Source organism: Melozone crissalis, unplaced genomic scaffold (assembly GCF_028551555.1).
Source record: "Melozone crissalis strain CALT ecotype California unplaced genomic scaffold, PUWL_Pcris_2 ptg000002l_1, whole genome shotgun sequence".
In the NCBI taxonomy this organism is placed as follows: domain Eukaryota; kingdom Metazoa; phylum Chordata; class Aves; order Passeriformes; family Passerellidae; genus Melozone; species Melozone crissalis.
The window spans coordinates 17,937,502-17,958,669 of record NW_026535780.1 but is presented as its reverse complement, the minus strand read 5'-3'; the positions used below and the strand labels follow the sequence as shown (position 1 = coordinate 17,958,669).

The 21,168-nt window shown below is 34.6% G+C and overlaps 1 protein-coding gene across 1 annotated transcript in view; it reads left to right on the top strand.

Moving 5' to 3' along the window:
* The window catches only part of MMP16 (matrix metallopeptidase 16), a 169,403-nt gene that overhangs the window by 130,237 nt on the left and 17,998 nt on the right, over positions 1-21,168 (top strand). The window contains exon 7 of the mRNA XM_054295490.1: positions 16,182-16,320. Coding sequence (XP_054151465.1) covers positions 16,182-16,320 — 139 coding nt within the window. The remainder of the gene's footprint in view (positions 1-16,181; positions 16,321-21,168) is intronic.

Here is a 21,168-nt window from a genome sequence, read left to right as displayed (position 1 = left end):
CCCTCACATGCAAAATATATTATTATTTCTTCTCATACAACTTTTTGCATGACAAAATTGTACCTGTTGCTTGACTACCTCTATACTACAAATTTACATTGCAAACAGTTGAGGAAGATGAGCTAGATTTAACAGCTATGCTGAAGAATTGCCTTGAACGTAAAAGCTAATATTCTGAATTTTATTTTCCCTGAAAGAAAAGCAAGGCAGATGATTTGTTTAATTTCAAATTAAACATGGGGAAAAATAATTGTCCCTTCTGCGACTTTTTGTAGCAACAGAAATATGAGAACTAAAATATCATAGCCTCCCAAAATGTTTCTGTCACTTATTTTTCCCACTTAACTCCAAAGAAAGTTTCAAGTATTTCTACATACTCTCCTAAAACCCCTATAGATCCTTTCCAACCTCAGCCTTTCTGTGATTCTGTTAGTGTGCTGAAATTTGACTGTTTCACCCATTTATTTCCCAGTAGCATTTGCTCCATCTCCTTTGGAATATGACTGTAATGGGCTATAGCTAGTGAGATTTGGTCAGGAGACTGTTTTGTGACTTTTTCATTCCAGCTCAGAGAAACAGACCAGGCAGAGGAGACTGGGGTGTGTGTCACCTGCTCCCAAACACGAGCAAGAGAAGTGCAGGGGAAGGAACGTCCGCCCTTTCTGTCTGTGTGAGACAGATGCTCTGCTGCCTCCCTCCCCTGGGTCAGCTTTCAGAGGAAATCATCCTCCTTCCTAGGGTCAGGCTCTGAGCTAGAATACTTTATTCAAAGGCTGACTTGGTCCTGTCTCTTTGAAACTCTCACCATCTCATGATAAGCCATTAATACCCACAAGGTGCACTCGCTAACCCAGAGTCTCCTCACAGATAAAAAGGAGCAATTCAGGCTCTTCAAGGGTTTTCACAGAGTTGGGCAGTTTGAGTTTAACACGAATACTGGAGTGAATATTGGGAATTATTATACAAAGGGGTTGCAGGCTTGGGAGAATGTGTAAAAATTCTGGGCAGTTAAATGTGAATCTAAACAAATTCTGATTTCTGATTTAGTGTTAATCTAATAAATACTGGAAATGTAATACTGAATATTTATCAAATATTTGGCAAACCATTGGCCACAATTCAAAAAATTACTCATTCTTTAGAAGCATTTTTTTAAAGTAAAGTGGAACTGGGGCAATCTGAGGCTCTCTGGTATTGCTTTATGCAAAAGGATAGAGTGGGTCAAACTTTTATGTATTCTTAGGAAAGTACTTGTAAGTTGAATAAAAAAATAGAATTGCTAGTTTTTCTCTCTCCAAAAAAATAATCCTCCAACAAATGATAGTGTGCTTATATGGTGTTACTTGTGCGTTTAGAAATGCTATTTTTATTAGTTGTTGAAAATAACAGTTCCTTTTTTCCTGCCCACATGACAAGTTTGTTCTAAAATCTACTTGGTCATTAAAAATTGTGTTTTCAATCAAGTTTTACATACCACCAAATGTAAGGAATACTGAACAATTATGGTTCTGCATAAAACTATTAAATAAGAGAAAGACATTAAAAATACAGATAAGCAAATGCATGTGAAAAGACTAATTTGGTAAATTTATTTCTTGTGCATAAGCCAGAAATAGGCAGAAAATCTCAGTGAGGAAAATAAATGCCCTTAATGGGCATTCACACTTGAGAAAGAACTAATGATGTCAAATAAAGTGGAAAGATGTAATCCTGGCTGTTTTCCTTCTCATAGTTACAATATTTGTTTCCTAAAGTCAGGGAATCCTATGACCCTATTATGTTTTTACTTGTTATTTTAATACAGTAAACAAAAATAATCAAAAGTTTTAACTGAATTCTAGTGTGTAAAAGGCATTTAGTTTTGTAGAAGCTACCTTTTTTCAGAGGCTTAGTGTTTGGGTGTACTGATTAAAAATATTGGCAAGAGAATAGAAAAAAACATTATTGACAAAAAATAATTACATAAACTCGCAGCAAGGAATAATCTAAAATTACATGGAGGCATATCTTCAATTTTGTGCCACCATCAGGTGTTATCTTGTAATTTTAACAATACATTTTAATTCAGGCTACATCTTAATTGAACCAAAGGGAGTAATTGCAGAAACACTTCAAGCACAAGGCTCAATTAAAATTTCTTCTTGTATAAAATTGTGGCCTTTCAACTAATTTATGTAAATGTTTTGGAAAACAATTTGAATGGCTTGTAATTTAAACTTTTTCAAGCAGTGGTATTATTTGCTTATATTTTCTTAATCATCATTTACATCCAAAGCTTTCTATTCTACCAGTATTTGGAAATTTATAATTTCTTTGATTCTTTTTTTTGTCCCTTTCAAGGGGTTGAAGGTCCACATTGTAAAAATTTGGCAGGGTTTTAAATGCAGATAAACTAATCTCATTTGTTCCTCTGAATGAGCCATTTCCTATGCAAAATACTGCACTACTACACAGCTGAGGTCTTAAATAATGTAAAGCACACCTATATTTACTTTTTCAACAACTTAGTGAAACACTATTCACACTCTTGACAATCTGTTGAAAAGTATTGAAAATTTATAACATATGTTTACTTAAATGCTGCATTTCCTTCTTTTTTATAAGCTATAGTTTGAATATATATTTCAAGTGTTGCTTTCCTTGCCTATTGGTCAAAATCTTGGCCCACTTGAAAGTAATGGTAAAAAACTCCAGTGACTATAACACACTGGTGATTTCACTTGGTTTTAATTACCTTTGGTATAATGAGGGACTATATATTATGAGTAATATATATTAGGGAATATCACAAAAGAAACAACAGATAAGCTTGTAATACCAAGTGTATGAAATAAAAAAAAAAAATTCTATGGAAAATCAAATTTGATTATGCTACATTTCCAGTCAATAAATCAAAATTACACAGAGACCATTTTAATTCATTATTTGACATATTTTTCTAATGAAAATATCTTTACCAAGGAGAATAGGCTGTATTAGGTCAAAGGTTATACTTAATAATGGCAGAGTTCAATCCTTTCCCATTCTCTGTAAGACTGCACCAGCATTTCTTCTCAGTCTTATCACAATGTGCCTTTAATTTTGTGTTGGAGTGATTTTTGGCCAGCCCATTATAATAGCCACAGTCATTTGCTGCTAGAAATTGTACATTCCCAGCTTATCTGTAATCAAAAGTAGTTTATGACATTACATATTCACAAAAGTTGTTTATGACATTACATAAAAAATTCCTTCACTTTCTACAAGATCTAATCCCTGTATCTGAGTGACAGAGGCAGTGAGAAGAGACAACTGAATATCTATAATTTTAATATCTGTTTTATCATGACAGGTGTTATTGTTGGCTGTGGTTTTCTGGGTGTATCTCTCTTAATGGCCTGTTTTGCTCATTGGCCATTGCGGTCAGCCTCAAAGCTGAGACACTCTATAAATTATCACTGTTCACCCACTGATTAGTGTGGGATCTTCTAAAGTCATTTTTCTAACCCTACCATGTTCGCAAGGGAGAACATTTACCTAGCCTTGCCCCATACTTTTTTGGAGTTGGATTTGGTACCCAGATTTTTGTTGTTGTTGTTGTTGTTGTTGTTGTTGTTGCCAGCACAATATCAGAGAACAAGCATTTAAATGAGAACAAAAAGCAAGTATCAGCCTCTTATCTTGCAGAGGCTTGAACACAAAATAACCCTCATGCACTCACCTGCAGGACAAGGAGCACATTTCTCAAAGGAGAGAAAGGACCTTAGCACAGCAGCTACCAGGGCCCATTGACAGCTTTAAACTACTTTGGAAGGGGAAAAGGGACAAAACCAGTGATAAGCAATGGACAGTGATAAATAGTGGGATGGCATGCCAAAACTTGACAAACTGAGAGCTAGTGAGCACCCTTGGGGCTGAAGCTGCCCAGAAATGTGGGGGACAATAAAAAGAGATTGCAGTAAATGGGATTACATCAGGCTGGTAGTCAGTCACTAGTGGGGTTCACATGACTACATCTTAAGGCCAGTTCTCTTCTACACTTTCAAAAACAATTTGGATGCAGAATTTGAAGGGATGCTAAGTTTGCCAATGATACTGTATTGGGAAGAGCTGATAACTCCATTGAGGACTGAGAAGCCCTACAGATATGTCAACAAATTAGAGGGTTGGGCAATCACCAACCATATGAAGTTCAGCAAGGGAAAGGGCTGGATTCTGCACCTGGGACAGGGCAAATTAGGATGTACAGACAGATTTCAGAACAAGATACTGGAGAGACTGCTGTGGAAGGAGTCTTGGGGGGGTCCTGGTTGATGGAAAGCTGAATCTCAGTCAGCAGTGCCCTGACAGCCAGGAGGGCCAGCCCTGTCCTGGGGTGCATCAGGCACAGCATCACCAGCCAGGCAAGGGAGGGGATTGTCCCACTCTGCTCTGCTCTGGGGCACCTTCAGTGTCTACTTGTTATAGGCCTGCATATGTAGACAGAGGTGGCATGACCCTGAAATGAGTAGTGTGAGTAGTGGAGGTCCTCTTTGATTTCCCTTCAAACAGTGTATTAAAGAGTGAGATATCATCTGGAGAACCTCATCCTGGTTAGAACATCTTCAGTATCTTGTTTATGAATGAACTGTCCTAAACTACTGCAAACAGGAGGAAATATTTTAATAACTCCCTCTTGCTTTCACCTGTTGTTCTGACATGACTCATCATGCACTCCTAAATTCTGCTGGTTTCCTCAGAGATTTCATGCAATGTGCAGTGTGGAGAAGGCAGAGAGACAGGGTAAGTGGTAGCATGAGCACATACACAATCTGCACATAGGAGCACATTGAATGGCATATATGTGCAATACCATGAAATTTGGTTTCATGAATTGTGAAGATTCAAGGGAGGGACATGATTATTTTAGATCTCCAGAGACATAATAAGTGTCAATATAAGGGTTAGTGACACAGCTGATTTCACGTGTTGTATTTTTACTGCATGTTTCATTTATTCATTAAATGTTTTATTTTTTTCCCCTTACTTCCTTGTAAATGTTTTCCTATTATTAGTTATAGAATCATTGAATCAGAATGGTTTGAGTTGGAAGGAACCTTCAAAGATCATCTATTCCAACTTCCCTGCTATGGGCTGGGACATACATTTGCATATGGAAATAAATATGTCTGCATATGAATATGAATTTATGGAGGTGACAGAAATATGAAAATACAAGTGATATAGTGATAAATAGTAATAACAATTCGTTCTAGTAAAAAGGTCAGTGTTTAAAGGAAATTAAATCTTTCTTTACATGTAGAAAAAAATGTTTGGAGTACTAATTTCTCTGGTCCTACAATATCAATGATAGACTTGGTTGATTTTGGGTAATCCTGGTGGACATAGTTTGTCACTGCCTCATCCTCAAAAGCTTTTGGCCAACAAGAGTGAATAACAATGACTCCTATTTTATTTTGACATGAAAACAGATTTAGAAGCTTCCTTTAGCTGAAAACTATGCTAAGTGATCTCATAGATATGCCATAGATCAAAAGTCACAATCTTATTCATGCAGATGCACGTTATTTTTTTACCAGGTGAATCCTTCTCTATTCTATTTGGAGTTTTTTGATCTTCATGCTTTGCTATGAATATCTATCTGGATTAATGAAACTAGAAATAAGTATTTATGGTTTTGGCTTATTCATAATTTCTCCATTTGAATTTTGTCAGTATTTTTGCTGCCTGTCTCTGGAAATTTTTGGTGAAAAAGGTCATACTCTCTCTTGTTTTATCTGTAACTTTTGTTTATCATGGCCTCCATTCCCTGCTCATATATTTTGTAGGTAAAAATTAAGAAAGATAGTTGAATTTGCTCTAATGTGACCTTTTGGTTTATCAGAGAGTGCTTGAGTCATTACAGAGAGCCTGATGACTCAGACGTATTTGTTATAGTTTTTAAAATAATCTGCTCACCTCTGGCAGACAGTGAAGCATCATATTGTAAGTGATGGAGTAACAAGTAGGAAAAAAACCCCAAATTATTCCGATTTCATTGCAGGGGATGGTCAGTATTGTTTGAAGAAAGATAAGTCTGTCCTGAATGATTTTCCCAGGTTTATATGTGAAGTTACAGAAGAAATGTATGCACACAAACCCTACTATTCTTTATTCTCTTTTCATGGACCAGGATGGATAGCAAAAATAAACTATGAACAACTCTGGAAAAAAATCCTTAAATTTTCTATAGGATCCTAGGTGGTACACTTCTTCTTCAGGAAGGAAATTTCTGTTTCTGTGCTATTGTTGGTAAGGCAATATAGTTTTGTGATAGGAAATACTGTTTTGTGATAGGGAAAAGAATCTTGAAAATACTGTTATGCTCATACTCTCTCTATTCCTAGAAAATTTCACGTTTTGAAATCTTTTTGACAGTTTCATTAAAGAGAAAAAGGTAGTCCACAGTTATTGATCTTTTTTTAATGAAATGGTAAAAGAGGTTGCAAAATGATAGAAGAAAAGTGAAGAGAATGACATTTAATATCAAAGATTATTTGGCTGATGGAGAGAGTTGTACAATTAGTGTTACTGAGCTTTCAAATAGATTAGAGGCTCATATGTTTTTCAGACTTAAGCTATCAAAGTGTCATAGAAAATAATGGGTTATCTAGTTTCCCCGGAGTTCATCAAAAGTAGAATGTGTTATTGGAACAGAAATATCAATAAGTGGGTGTTGGTCAATGCACAAGGAGATGTGACTCATTCAAATGATATTCATTACATGTCCCATGATATTTTGAAGAACCACGGTCATGTGTTGACATAACCTATATAAATGCAGGCCTCCAAGAAGCCAATCTACATTCCAAATTGGTGTTTGTTTTCCAGTGTTATTTATAAAAAGAGAAGGATAGCTACAACAAAGCACGTATCTTCACCTCATATCATAATGCAACTACATTTTCACCCCTTGTCATTGTTTATTCCCTCCTACATACCTGCCTAGTTTTAAAGATAATATATCAAAGATCCCTTGTTTGTATCATATGACATAGACAGATGCATGTATTTGTGAAATTGTGATTTTTTTTTTTACATTTGGATCATCTTTGTTGGAATATATACAGATTCTAACCAAGAAAATTGGTAATTTTTTTAGTAATAAAAATGCCCAAGTTTCTTATTTTTCCATGGCGCAGAACACACCACTGCTCCATGAATTCATGGAACTCGTTGCTTTTATGTTAACTCCCTGTGGGAAAGGGCAACAGATCTGGGTTCAAGAACATTTAGACATGGTTCTCTAGTCTCAAAGTGCAATCATTACTGAGGAAATAAACACTTAATTGCTCTGTAAAGGCCTAATGTTCATTGTGTGGATGAAAGGTTTTGTGCAGTACTTCATGGCCTTGTGCTGATACCTACAGAGAATTAAGGGGAATTTGAATATTCTAGAGATTCCTGGCTGGAAGCCTAGATTTGATGTCGTTACAGGTCTTTATTTTGCTTCTTTTATGTCTGTCTATTTGTTTCTTCATATTGGATCATAACCATGTGGCAATGGGAACATTTTGTAGTGTCTCAGTCAGTTTAGTTATTTGGGAAAATCAGAATGGATTAAAATGCTCAATTCACTTAGGAATACAGAAATCCATCCAAATAGATATTGTTTGGGGTTTTGGTTTTGTTTTCATTTTTGTTTTGTTGTTGTTGTTATTTTTTTAAAAAATAGCGTGTTCAGTTGGTAAAGATAAAACATTAATTACTGCAGTTGTCATCATTTATGTATATATTGTGGGACAGATCAGAAAAAGCAAAATCATCTCCAGCTCCATCATAGTGCAAGGTCTATTACTGTCATACTTTTAATCTGAAGAGATACAGTGGACAAGTTCTCATGACAAAGATTTTCCAGGAGGAGCCAAGTTGTCTTTGAAAATATATGATGGAGATAAAGTACATGTTAACCACCCATAGAAGGCCCAAACCAACCCATGGTGTTGTCAGAGGTCTCAAATTTGCTGAGTTTCATGTACAATGTGAGATCTAGTGTTACGCGGCCACTGGTATTAGCCAAAAACTCCATAGCATGTTTTGTATGGATTCTGCAGAACAGATTTTCCTTGAGCTAAAAGTGTTTTATAAACACTTACAACTTTTGATTACTTAAGGATGTTTTTGAAAGGTTAATGTATACAAAGGAAAGAAATGCTAAAATGCCTTTGGTGCTGTCTGCACAGGAAAAATAGAGGACAGATGGATCTGCATCAAAAAATAGATAAAAAGTTCACATACAATTTCATAGTGAAGAAATTATTAAAAATATTTGAATAATACTGAAAGAATTAAAATAAGAGCTATAATCATAAAATAATTTACTAATTAAAAAATACAAAAAAATGAGAATATAGTATTAAAAAATTAAACATTAAAAAAACTTACATCAGAGGATTTTTAAATTATTTACTTCCATAGAACACCAAATACTAAGAGCAGTTTTAAGAGATGTTTATTTTAGAATTTTTTTTTTCTATATAAAGTAATAAATTTGTTAATTAGAAATGTAGAGAATATATTTTTTTAATAAAGAGTTTTCATCTGTTCTAGAAATTGGACTGGGCAACAGCAATCATATGACCTTTGTAACATAGATAAAAAGTAAGTTAGTTACTAAAGTTATTTTCTGCACTGACATGAACAGTGACAGGAAAGGGCCAGGATTTCAATCAAGATATTTTCCAAATAAGAACTACAGCCATGGCTCTGGATGCCTCTGCAAGTAGGCTACATTCACTACCTTCATTGAAAGAGATACTTTCTCAGTCAGTTCACTCTGGATAATACCAAGACTGTTTATTAAAAAAAATTATAAATATTGGCCTTTGAGCATTTTTTTTTTTTAAGCCTAGGGTCTATTTTTAAGTAATGCTTTTCTTTTAATGTCTTATACATTCAATATTCAAGGAATCATGTAAAGTGTTTGAATACACTAATAGTCAACCAAGTAGATGTCCAAAATAATTTCTGCACAGCAAATGACCAAATTGCACGTGGTACTTGGCTGAATATTTTGTTATATATTGTTTAGGAAGAGGTAGTTTAAGTTCACAATATTGTGTACTTTTTACATATTTGCTTTGTAATACACATGATAATTAAGGAACATGCAACATACAACAACCAAAATAAGTATCACAAATACATTAAAGGCATCTTTTGGTAGGCATGGTGGTATTCAGTCAAAGGTTGGACTTAGATGACTTTAGATCTTAGAGATCTTTTCCAACTTTAATATTCCTATGATTCTACAGTTCTAAGAAAATTAATAGTTTTATCTTCTTCCTATGTTTATGACGTTTGACAAAATAACTCCGCTTTAAGTAGATGAGCAATGAATGTTGTCTTTCAAATAGAAAAAATATAGCACAAAGGAGTGCTTTGCAGAATCTAGTTTAAAAATGAATGGGTGATCTTCAAAGTTTGAAGACCCCAGAATTCTTTTCTTCAAATGTTCACTATTTATATATTGGGAATAAAATGAAAAATTTCTCAGATCTGCTACTGATCATGAAACGGTTTTGAATATGAAAAAGACCTCTGAATGGGGAGCAACGCTTTTGCCCTTTCTTAAATGTATTACCACAGAGGCAGGAGATTGGCTGAAGAGCTCAAGCATTCCCTGCAGAATTCCAGCACAGGTCAGCGCTGCTGCTCCCTCTGCCAGTGCTTGGGCACTGGCACCCTGAAAAAATGACCAAAGTACACCTTAGAGTAAGAATAAAACAAGGAAAATTAGAGACAAAATGAAGGAGGGGTAACTCTGCATCCTGGATCTATCACTGTGCAGGAGTAGAAGTGGGAATACTTGACTGCAGCTTATTGAAATCGCTACAAAAAATTCAGGATAGGTTTCAGAAGGACTGCCAGTGTTTTGGCTAATCGGCTGCACTTCAGAAAATGATGTTGAGGGTGAAGGAGGTATTTTTGCTCCAGCTTCAGTCACAGTTCCTCTTGCTACATCCTGTTGTTCTGGTGGTGCATAAACCAGATTTCAGGTAAGCAAGACTGCACATTGCAATTTTGTTGTATATGAGGTCCATGAAGGAGATCCGTACAGCTGTTTACAAATTAGAGAGGAGAACTAGAGGTTTCTCCTGTGAAGAGAGTCAGAGTGCATAAGAAATGCCGTAACCTTTTTTTCTGAAAAATAAATGGATTGTTTTCATATTTTCCCTGATCTTTGAAGTCTAATTTCTGTGTTGCTTTAGCTTTTATAATTTTATTTCTTTTTTTTTCTTTTTTTTTTTTTAAAGCATAGCTATAGATTTCAGCATGAACAATGAAAAGCAGTTTTCACATATCTCAAATGAGTGAAAGAGACTATTCAGGCCAATAGTTAGGACTCAGAGTAAGATACCAAGAATACAGGTTTTGACATAAGGCCATTTTGGACCCTGAATAAATTGCTTGACATCACTTTATTGTGTCAGTAATACAGAAGAGGAAATAAGAAAAGATACTAGGAAAAAATGCTTAGCATGCCCCTTAGCAAAGATTTCATACATAGAATCACTACATAATATTTTCTCCTGAAAATGTATTTACACCAGTGAACCTCAGCTTAGCTGAAGACAGATACTTTAAACCAATCTCAGTTTAGCACTTCCCATATTCAACAATGGGAAACATTTGCTTGTTTTTCACTTGCTCCTATGCCAAGTCACAGTAGTTAATAGTTTTGTTCATGGTGTTAGTTAGCCATAAAATGTTGTTAAGGAAAAGAATTAAGTTCATAACAAACAATAGTTTTAATTTGTCTACAGGAGTTCTCCAGTGTCTGATTAGATACCAACAGTAAATATTTGCTATTTATATAATTGTTTTTAATAACTGGCATCAAAGAAGTAAATTCCTTGCTTGAGAAAGTAAGGAGGAAACAGAACACGTCCACGTCTTTGGTGATGTCTTTGCATATCTTTGTTTTGAATCCAATGATTTGGTCTCATTTCCAGTGAGGATATCAGCAGGAGGTTCAGGATCTTGACATAGGAAGTGCTGATATTTTTCTGAGTGGTGTTTAATGCTCTGACTTCTCACCATGGCTCTCAGACAACCTTTACACCCTGTTCTAATTGAGTAACCATGCTGTTGTCCCAAACACATTAGCAAAGATGAAATGTTTCTATAAGTTCAAATAAGTGATGCATTGTACATCCATCTGTTAAGGAATGGATAAGAGTCCTTTGCAATTTTAAAGGAGCTTTGTTTGTTCTTAATGTGAACCAGCTTCATAATGAGCTGAGCTGTGTGTGTATAAATAGTCCATTTAGTTAATTGTTTCCTACAATGAGATAGATTGGTAGCATCTATTTAATGTCTGATTCTGGTCTCAATAGAGCCAATTGTTTTCTACTATGGGATTAAGTAGGAATTGAAGTAATCCTAGTCTATAAATGTCATTGCGAATTCTATATTGAGAAAAAAAGCAAAACAGAAAAGAAAAATAAATTCAGAATCTTTCTCATAGGTGAATTGTGCTGATAATTTTACTGCCCTTAAATCCCCTGAACTGTATCTTGTATTTTCTGCTCCATTAAATTTTTTTTTCCCAGAAAGTTGCTCAAAAAGTTTTCCCCCCTAATTTGTGCAGTAATTTCCTTTGGCTTAAATGCCATAGACTCAAAATTCAGAATGTTGAAAATGGATGTTACTAAAGAAATTTTTATTTGGAATTCCCCAAATGAGTAGGTACAAAGGCTTTAATTCCACATGCCACAGGGCTGTTATTACCAACATTGAGATTCCCTGATGAAATTCACAACCTGATAAAGTAGATGTGGAAAAGTGCCTTTTGAGATTAGATCAAGACTTTTAAAAGGATATTCCAAATTTATTTTGGTTTAGATACAATAACTATACCTTTCATTTCCCAAATTCAGTTTCCTAATATCCTGTAAAGGTCTATAGTAGGGGAACTTTATTGCGTCCTTCATCACAGTCTTGAAACAGGCTTTGTCCTTTGGTCAGCTTCTCTGTATAGAACCAGAACTCTTCTTCCTTTTCTCTAAGAGAAGAATTTAAAGTTGTAACATATCTTAGTATAATATTTGCTACTGGTTATTTTCTTTCTTTTTTTTTTTTTTTCTGCAATACTTAGATGAAAAAAGTAGAAGGATGCTCATTTGTCTGAGTGTGTCAGTCTGTTGCTGCTGTTTTGCTTAGCTCCTGAGTATGTTTAATCTTCCATTGACAGAGGCTTGCTTTTGCACATGATCAGATTATGCTGGTGGGAGAACACAAGACCCAGTATGATACCTTAATGTATTTTGTCAATAATATTAAGCTACAGTATTGGTTGTAATTTAGTATTTGATTTGATTGACATTTATTTAGGGCAGAAGTATTATGCTTATTTGTTTTTTTCTTTTTTCAAATTAAATAGGCCACACAATTATCCTGTGGAATCTAGAAATAGTAAAACTTCTTTCGCCATCATCTGTAGCTATTAAATTTTGCATCTCATTCTATACTATTAGGGGAATACTCTTAACAGCACCATATATATACACTTGGACATCAAGTCAGGGAGAAATTCACAGAGATTTTTGCTGTATAGTGCAAGGATATTTCAAATATTACTGGAGGTTCACACACATTTTCATAATCATAGTCAAAATAATATAATTTACAGTAGCATTTTGGTCTTGTTTTGCACCTCTCTGTCTGCCTTAAATCTTTACCTGCCTTTATTTCCAAGTAGTTAAAAAAGGCACCAGTTCAAAGATTTCTGATTTTTTTCCTTCTTTCTAGCTTGTTCTAGGCTTTTTAGAATGTCTATCACATAGGGAAGTCTTTCTTTTTTTACTGGGTATCATTCGACCTTGAGTGAGAGTGTCACATGTCATTACAGAATCGTAGATAGAGTTCATTAGGTATAAAATAAATGTCAGAGCTCTAGACATTTTGTAGCAAATTAATGTTTTAACATTGACAATGGTTGTTGATCCAGCAACATAAGAGAAAATGAGGTGCTCTAGACAAGAAAGGTCCATTAATTTTGCACTAAAGGCTCTACTAGTTTGTATATTATGGATAAACCAAAATACCTGGAGATTTTTTTTTAATTCTCATACACATCAATTGTGTCCCTTAAGGAATCTGAAATACATTTAAGTTGATAATAAATACTGAAATAGAAATTCATTATTCATAGGAGTAAGTATTTAAGCATTCATAGAATGAAACATTATGAACAATTTAACACAATCATCACTAAAAAGGTATATTCTAAGACTGGGAGGAGACTGTATCTACTATCAAACTATGGAAATTATGCATTACGAGCCAGATTTTTTTCTCTAATACTCTCTTCCATTTAAAATTCTCTGAGCTAATAAAGAAGTGGTTTTATGAGGGAGCTATATGCTATGATCATATGTGATATGCTATATTTTAGCCCTTTTGAATGCACAGGAAAAAAATGCATTAAACATTTACTGATAGTGCAGAATGATTTATGCATAACCTTTGTTTAGTTTGTTTTCTCTAAAAAGCTTTATTGTCTTTTTTTCTCAAAAATATCCCATCTTCTAAATAAAATGTCAAAACTTTCATTTTGAGTGACTGCTACTGCTTCTTCATTTGACTGTTACTCTTTATCCATCATACTGTTTCTGAAACATCTTGCAGTCTCTTCTCACTCAATGACCATTTTCTGGGTTTTAGATATATTGCTCTATCTTAATTAAGTGTTGATTTTTGTTTGTATCAGCTTTGTTTTTTGAACTGGGAATAATTGCCCAAGCTTAATTTATTTGGTATGTCTATAGTCATAATATTTAATGATCCATTATTATGCCAGATCTCAGCTGCACAGGAGTGATCCATATTTTTGAAGCAATTGGGTATCTACAGATGTCAACAAAGAGGCATTTGCTAGCCTGCAAGGAAAGACAATAAAATCTATGCAATCAATGTATGCATTTGCCAGGCTTTGCATTGGAGTGTGCGTGACAAGTCATGTTCAACCTGTTTGCTGTAGTTGTTTCTAGGGAAACAAAATAATAAAAAGCATATTTAAACAACACAGTGGGAAGGGCAAAGGGATTCTCAACAAACACCATTTCTCAAAAGAGACAAAACTGTGTTTATTCAACATAAACAAATACACTGAGAAGTGTTTTGCCAGAGAAACTGTTTCAAGCTATTTGCTTAAAGTGTGAAAGAGCTTCATTAGAGTGAATATGCTTCGACTTGGACAACGCCTCTTTTGAATTTCAGTGATAGCTAAACTCTTGTCAAAAATACTTTCAGTAAATGTGCATGTTTATCAAAATGCAGATGATAAAATTGCTGGTAAATATAACTTTGTTTAAGATAAACTAATTATGTTTACATATATGTGCTGAAATGATGCATTCTTTCTATAAGCAGAGCCTATCTCATCTGATGCTTCAGAAGGATCCTTGGCATGCTTTACAGCTGCATGCTGCATTTCTTGAATTCCAGAGTTTGAATTCTGTCAGTCTAAAACCATTGAGTCCAGCATGTTCATAGGAAAGTCACCCAGGAAAATTAAATTTACATAAACAAATTATTCTATCAGCCTCTGCCAACACCTACATTCCCCAATCTTATAAATGGTCCAAACTTTCAGTTCTGAAGTCAGACATTTCCATTTGCTGATTCCCTGAAATTATATCTATTGACAAATCACATGCCAGCCTCTGTCTGTTTAAGTAAGACCATAAAAATGCTAAAACTATAAATTTTCAAAATGTTAGTTTTGTGGAAACCTGTAGGATCCTTAGTGATGAGCTATACCCCATTGTCCATGGTTATTGCAAGGACAGGTACATATGCTGAAAATAGATGAGGAAAATAAGAAGTCTTTAATATTCCATCAGCAGAAGAGAGAACACTGCATGTTATATTCACAATTATGCTTCAGAATGGAATATTTCAGCATTAAAGGCAATGACCCATATACATCTATGTATACATATAAACAGATTTAAAAACAAATTCATGGGGATATGCAGAATGAAACAAACATTCCAGTTTTGCCATAATTGTATTATTGTTAGGATTTTAATAGTAGAGCAGGAAAAATTATTGGTTTGCTAAGGAATTTGAACAAATAATAGATAAGAATATTCTAACTATTATACTGCAAGTCAGCAATATGAAGTATGAAATACAGTTTGACATACAACCCAATACCAAATCTGCAAAATATCATTTTATTGGTCTTGTTATAATGCAGGCATACTCCAAAAATCACTAAGTCTGAAACATAACCCATCGTCTAGAAGATATTTGTTGACTTTATAATTTTACAGGTTTTGATGCACTGTGAAATCTGAGTTCCTTACACAGAGGAAGAACTGCCATGTAAACTGAGACAGATTCTGGCAGAACATCACTTCCTTTATTGTTAAAGGGGGTTGTTTTACATAATAATAATGCTGGAAAATGTTCAAATGTGTGTAAGTTAAATACTTACCCTATCCTTCAACTTTAAATGAAACAGTTCTGAAGCAGTACAGTGATAATATCCTTATTGATACCCATTTAATGTGCTGTGTATTGGATTAGCTGGATTTAGCACCTATTTTATATATATATATATATATATATATATATATATATATATATATATGGCTGTAATATTAACCATTCTATTCAATGTCACTTGGAATGACTGTTAAACTTCACTAGAGTAAAATTGTCATCAAAGCATAGTTCCTACTGGACTGATGTAGTAATGTTACACATATATCTATCAACCTTTCACTGTTAGCAGCCACTGCAAAAAAATGACCTGCAAAATTAATTAGTCTTCAAAGTCTGTAGTCCCATTTTGGGCATTCACATAAGCATATGGTTCAGCTTACAGTCTCACTTACAGTCAGACCAAAAATTTTAAATTGAGCCCCTTATAAGAATGAAGTTGATAGAGTCACATCATCTCATACAACATGCTGTACGTTCTGCCTAGGGGTGTCTGCTCCCAACACCTGGTTCACGTGTGTGGCTTATCCCCACCTCAGCAAAAACCAGTTCTGAAACATTTATAATGTGAGACAAATGCAAACACAATGTGCTTATCCACTCAGCAAAAGGTCTGCTCTAAAAATGCTCTGATAGGCTATTCAGTGTTTTCAAGACAGCAGCTGAACACATATAAATGTAGTAAGAAGTTTATGTTTGGTTTCCAGGATCAGTGGTTTTGGCGAGTCAGGAACAACAGGGTGATGGATGGATACCCCATGCAGATTACCTACTTCTGGAGGGGACTGCCTCCCAGCATTGATGCAGTTTATGAAAACAGTGAGGGGAACTTTGTCTTCTTTAAAGGTAAGAAAGAACAAAAGTAAGATTTTGTGTAACACTTTTGAGTGTGATGATTTCTTGAAACACATCTTGTTTATTTTTACTAATGATTTGTAAATCTTATTGCAAATTGGTAGCTAAATGATGAGTATATAAGTTAACATTTTCTTGTTTGGCAATTACATTTTAATTTATGATTACATAATTACATAATTAATTACATTAATTTATGATATCAAAATATTGGGTCCATTTTTCTTACATATTCAATCAAAATTTGAAAGTATAAATATAAGACATAGAAATGAAGTGATCTGTTATGAAATAATTTTTAAAATGTGTTTTAGGAAGACACAATGAACAGATTTCCATTATTAATTTTTGTGTAGTTCTCTTTGCTCTTCCTTTTAACATATGAATTTCTTATATATTAAAATGAATAATTTTAATCATTCTGCTATATATACCTCACTGTACTGCATTTTATTTGTTTCATCTAAGACCTGTGATGTTAGGAGTTTCATGTGGGGAAAAATAATCTTTTTCACAGATGTGTATTTAGTGTTTTTAAAGGAGTATAAACTTCAGAAAATAGGCGATTTAGATCAAATTGTTGTGAACAATTCTTTTCAAATTTCACTCCAGACATCAGCTCTTCTTCAAAATTAAAGTTCTTGAACATGTACCTTATTTAGATTTAATGATAAAGTTATCTTATATGTTTAACAATGCATACTTAGTGACAAAATCTTCAAATTACATAAAGTAAGTTTTAGAAAATAATCATGTGACAGAATAGAAAACTGAATAGATAAGAAATATGTGAAAAATTATTCAGCTTTTTAGTGTTGTGAGTGATTAATTTTTTTAACTCATTACAAAAAAAGGTAGATTTTTAAAGTTGTTATATTAAAAAAAATTAATTCATTTTTAGAAGTGGAGTCATTAACTGGGAGTAAGAATATTGCATTCACTACAGAAACAATCTTCGGAATGTTAAATAAAATATATTTAATGACATGCAGAACCACTTCATAACTGTAAAATGAAGTTTATGTTTTACTAAAAGTGAAATTGTATTTTTGTGTGAATAATAAGGAAAATGATATTACATGTAGTGCAGTTTCTCTTTCGATACAGCAAATGCTTTACTTCTGTTGCCATAAAATAAACTTCAAGTCATTCAACTCTGGAAAGTTTATATGGTTGGGAATCATGATCAAGGTACCTCTAAATTTCCATCCCACTGCTTGATTTTTAGGTCTGTAGGACGTGGAAGGATAAAAATATTATTCTGTAGCTATTCCTTTGCACCACTTCTACACAGAGGAAAGTAGCTATCCTGGCATTCCAGACTTCTGCCTTGATAATGCTGGGATTCGTTATCTGAGCTCCAGACAGAAACTATCAAGCTTATTGTTATAGCTGCTTCTTTTCCTTCTCAATGACCTTGAAATATGTTTCATCATTACTTAACTCTTCACCCACTGCTGACTGGCTCCTGAGAGATCTTAGAGGAATAAGCTGATCCTGTAGTTTATGGGCTAGGAGGGAAGGAGGAGGGAACTTCTCAAACAACAGAAGGAGGAGGAAACTTCTCTATTTTTTCTCTGGGAAATTAAATCAAGATTAATTAAAGCAAACAGGAACAGCAGGATTGTGTTCTTAGAAGTCAGAATTGTGTTTTCCTTTCACATCATCCCCACCTTACGCTATCTGATTTCAGACCAGTTAGTTTTGTGCCTTCTAGCTGATATCATATGATATTTGGATATTCTGCTGTAGGTTTTTTTTTTTTTTTCCATATGACTTATTCAAAGTTCCTTCTGTTATTTTTCCAATGACATTTGTATTATTCCCTTATTTGCCAAAGACAAAAGTCTTTGTATTTCCTTGTGCAATTTAAAAAAATATTTTTGCTTCTCTGCCATGACTTCATGACTCTTAATATCTAACTGTTGTTGTTTTCTGTCAGTGTAATTCATGTTTTTCCACTGCTACAGAATCAAAAAATTCAGCTGTCTTCTGTGTGGGTATCCTTGAAAATTCCTGTTCCAAGGATCTCAACTGCCTTGTGGAACATGATTACAGAAACATATATAAATAGACTGTAGGTAAATTATCATTGTCTCATTTCTTCTATTCCGTCACAAAATTTCCTAGGAAAAGGTTACATGTCTTCCTTCCAAAGGTGCTAGAAATAGACAAGCTGGTTGTTGCTAAGATGATGAGCAAGTAGAATGTCTTATCCAGGTAGTGTGCTTTACCAGTCTAAAATTGGTCCAAACAAGTAAGTTCTAGAAGGACCTTTAAATCTGAAGTCTAGCATATAGATATGGTAACAAAGAACATACCTAAGCCAATGTCTACATCTGTTATTCAGAGAATAAAATAGAAAAGATGGATTAAATTCCAGCAGAAAACTTGTACTGGCTTAATGTCACTCTGCTCTCCTCTGACCCACATTATAGTGTCACCTATTCCTGCCCTCTCTTTAGTGCTGACCCAGAGTATACTCCAAATACACAGGCTAGACACTAGCAAAAAAAATGCTCTCAGATGGAGTGGATGGGCACTGGAATGGGCTGCCCAGGGAGGTGGTGTAGTCACTGTCCCTGGAGGTGTTTAAGACTGGATGAGGCCATGGTTTAGTTGATAAGGTAGTGTTAGGTCATAGGTTGAACTTGATGATCTCCAAAGTCTTTTACAGCTTAGCTGACTCTGTGGCAAGTTCCTCATCCATCCCAGCAGAGCTCCATGCATGCCAGCAGGTCACTGGCACAGACAGCAAAACCCCCATGCCTGCTTCCCTGCCCATCCTTTGTAAAGAGCCAGTAGCCTTCCATTCTAACATCCCATTCATAGAAGCCATCCCACTATGTCTCTGTGATGCCAGTAAGATCACAGCCCTGCAGGTGTGCCCAAATTTCCAAGCACATCCCTAACTCCTGTTGTTATTCTGGATAATACGTGCATTTCCATAGAGACATTTAATTTGCAGCACCCAATGAAACCAGCTTACTGACTGGAGTGGCTGGAATTCCTTTGTGCTGTTTCAGGTGCTCTCCTGCTGACCTGTGATCTCTCTCCAGGCTCTGGATATCTCTTGCTGGCACTGACATCAAACTGGTAGGAGTGGGATGGATTGAGGTTCTCCCTCCACCAGTAACTTTATTTAAAATCTCTCTTTACCAGCTTGGCAAGCCTATGACCAAGATGCTCTTCCTGTTCCCTGCCAGATGGACTCATCAGCCCTCAGTAGACCAGATCATACTCGTAAAGTACAGAGCAATCTGGTGGATAGCTGCTTATAAAAAACAGATGTTCGAATTCTTGTTATTATTCATTACCAGTGTCCATGCTGAATGATAATAAGATGGCATCAAAAAGATACCTTTTTTTTTCTTTTAATGAGAAAACATGAATAGTTAAATTCATTCTGTGTACCTTTGGGAATTTATATAGTGCTAAAAATGAAATTGTCAAGCCATCTGTGCTGTTGAATGTTATGGTAAACCAAATGTAGCAATAGAAAGGCTGCTGTAAAACTCATACTACCAGTGCCTCCATCATAACATTCTACTGCACTTACCCCATGGCCTGACAGTTTTATATTGAAAAATAGATTCACTATAGTGTCAGATCATGGAACAGAGAAATTACAGAAACTTGATGTGGGAAATAGAGAATGGGGAAAAAGGAACCATGAATAGTAATTTTAGGATTCTAGAAAAAAGACTACATACAGGCTTGAAAGACCAAAATTAAGAGGAATGGTGGCTGGAATAAACCAACATTTGGGATTAGATGTTAATTTTTTAACTGATTTAAATTACATGTAATTTTTTAAAAATTTGGAAATTCATCTCACCACTCTAACACAGTCATGATATGCCACACACTTCTTGCACTACACATATACCATAATTGCAAACAATGTGGGAAAAAAACCCAGAAGCACAATTATTCAGAATTTAGATTCTATAAAGGAAGAACTAGTTGCTAAAAACTGGATATTGTTTGGCAGTAGTCAGTAGGAAGTTAAACAGTCTAAAGAATATCTAGAATATTGTAATTTTAAGTGAGGTATAGCAGTAAAAATGCCCTTTATTTCCAGTACTTTTTTTAGAATGTCAAAGATGGATTTTGAGAGACTTCAAATAATTCCATGGTTCATCCTTCTCAGCTGTTTCCCTACAGTGATGATATTTAACAAAGCATTATTTCAAGAAGTGAGACATTTTAGCTTTTTTATAACTTGCTTCACTCTCAGCTTCTGACCTTGCCAATCTGCTTCTTATTGTATTAGACCTTACAAGAGGGAATAAAAGCAGAAAGATTAAACATTCTGAAATTTCAGACTTCATGAAGAATGTGGTGCTTTATTCTCTGTGAAAATAACAAACCTACCAATGAGACCTTAAAAAAAAAACTTTGCAAAATAAGCACAGTGATGGTTTCTGCCAAGGGCACAGGTTTTGACTCCAAAGAAGCATTAGTTATCTATAGGAAGAATAAAAATTTTACTAATTTTGTTATATTTCTTTCCATTATGATCAGAATTAATGAAGTTTTATTGACTGTTAGTGGAAGTGGAATATGAGCTACATGAAAGCATACTGACTGTAGCATTAGTTTGTACTACATTTAAAGTTTTATAAATATGTTAGAAATAAAATTATCTCATTCGCATCACAGTTGGGCATCTTTTGCACTGGTTTTCAGCTTTAACTTCTCCTAACATTGGGTTCTGATCAAATTCTGTTGATCAGATCAATTCTCTGATAAATAGACACCCACTTTCCTCCAGGTGAGAGACAGAAAAAGAAAGATCCAAAACAAGACCTCCTAAAACCTCCTAAAAAAAACCAA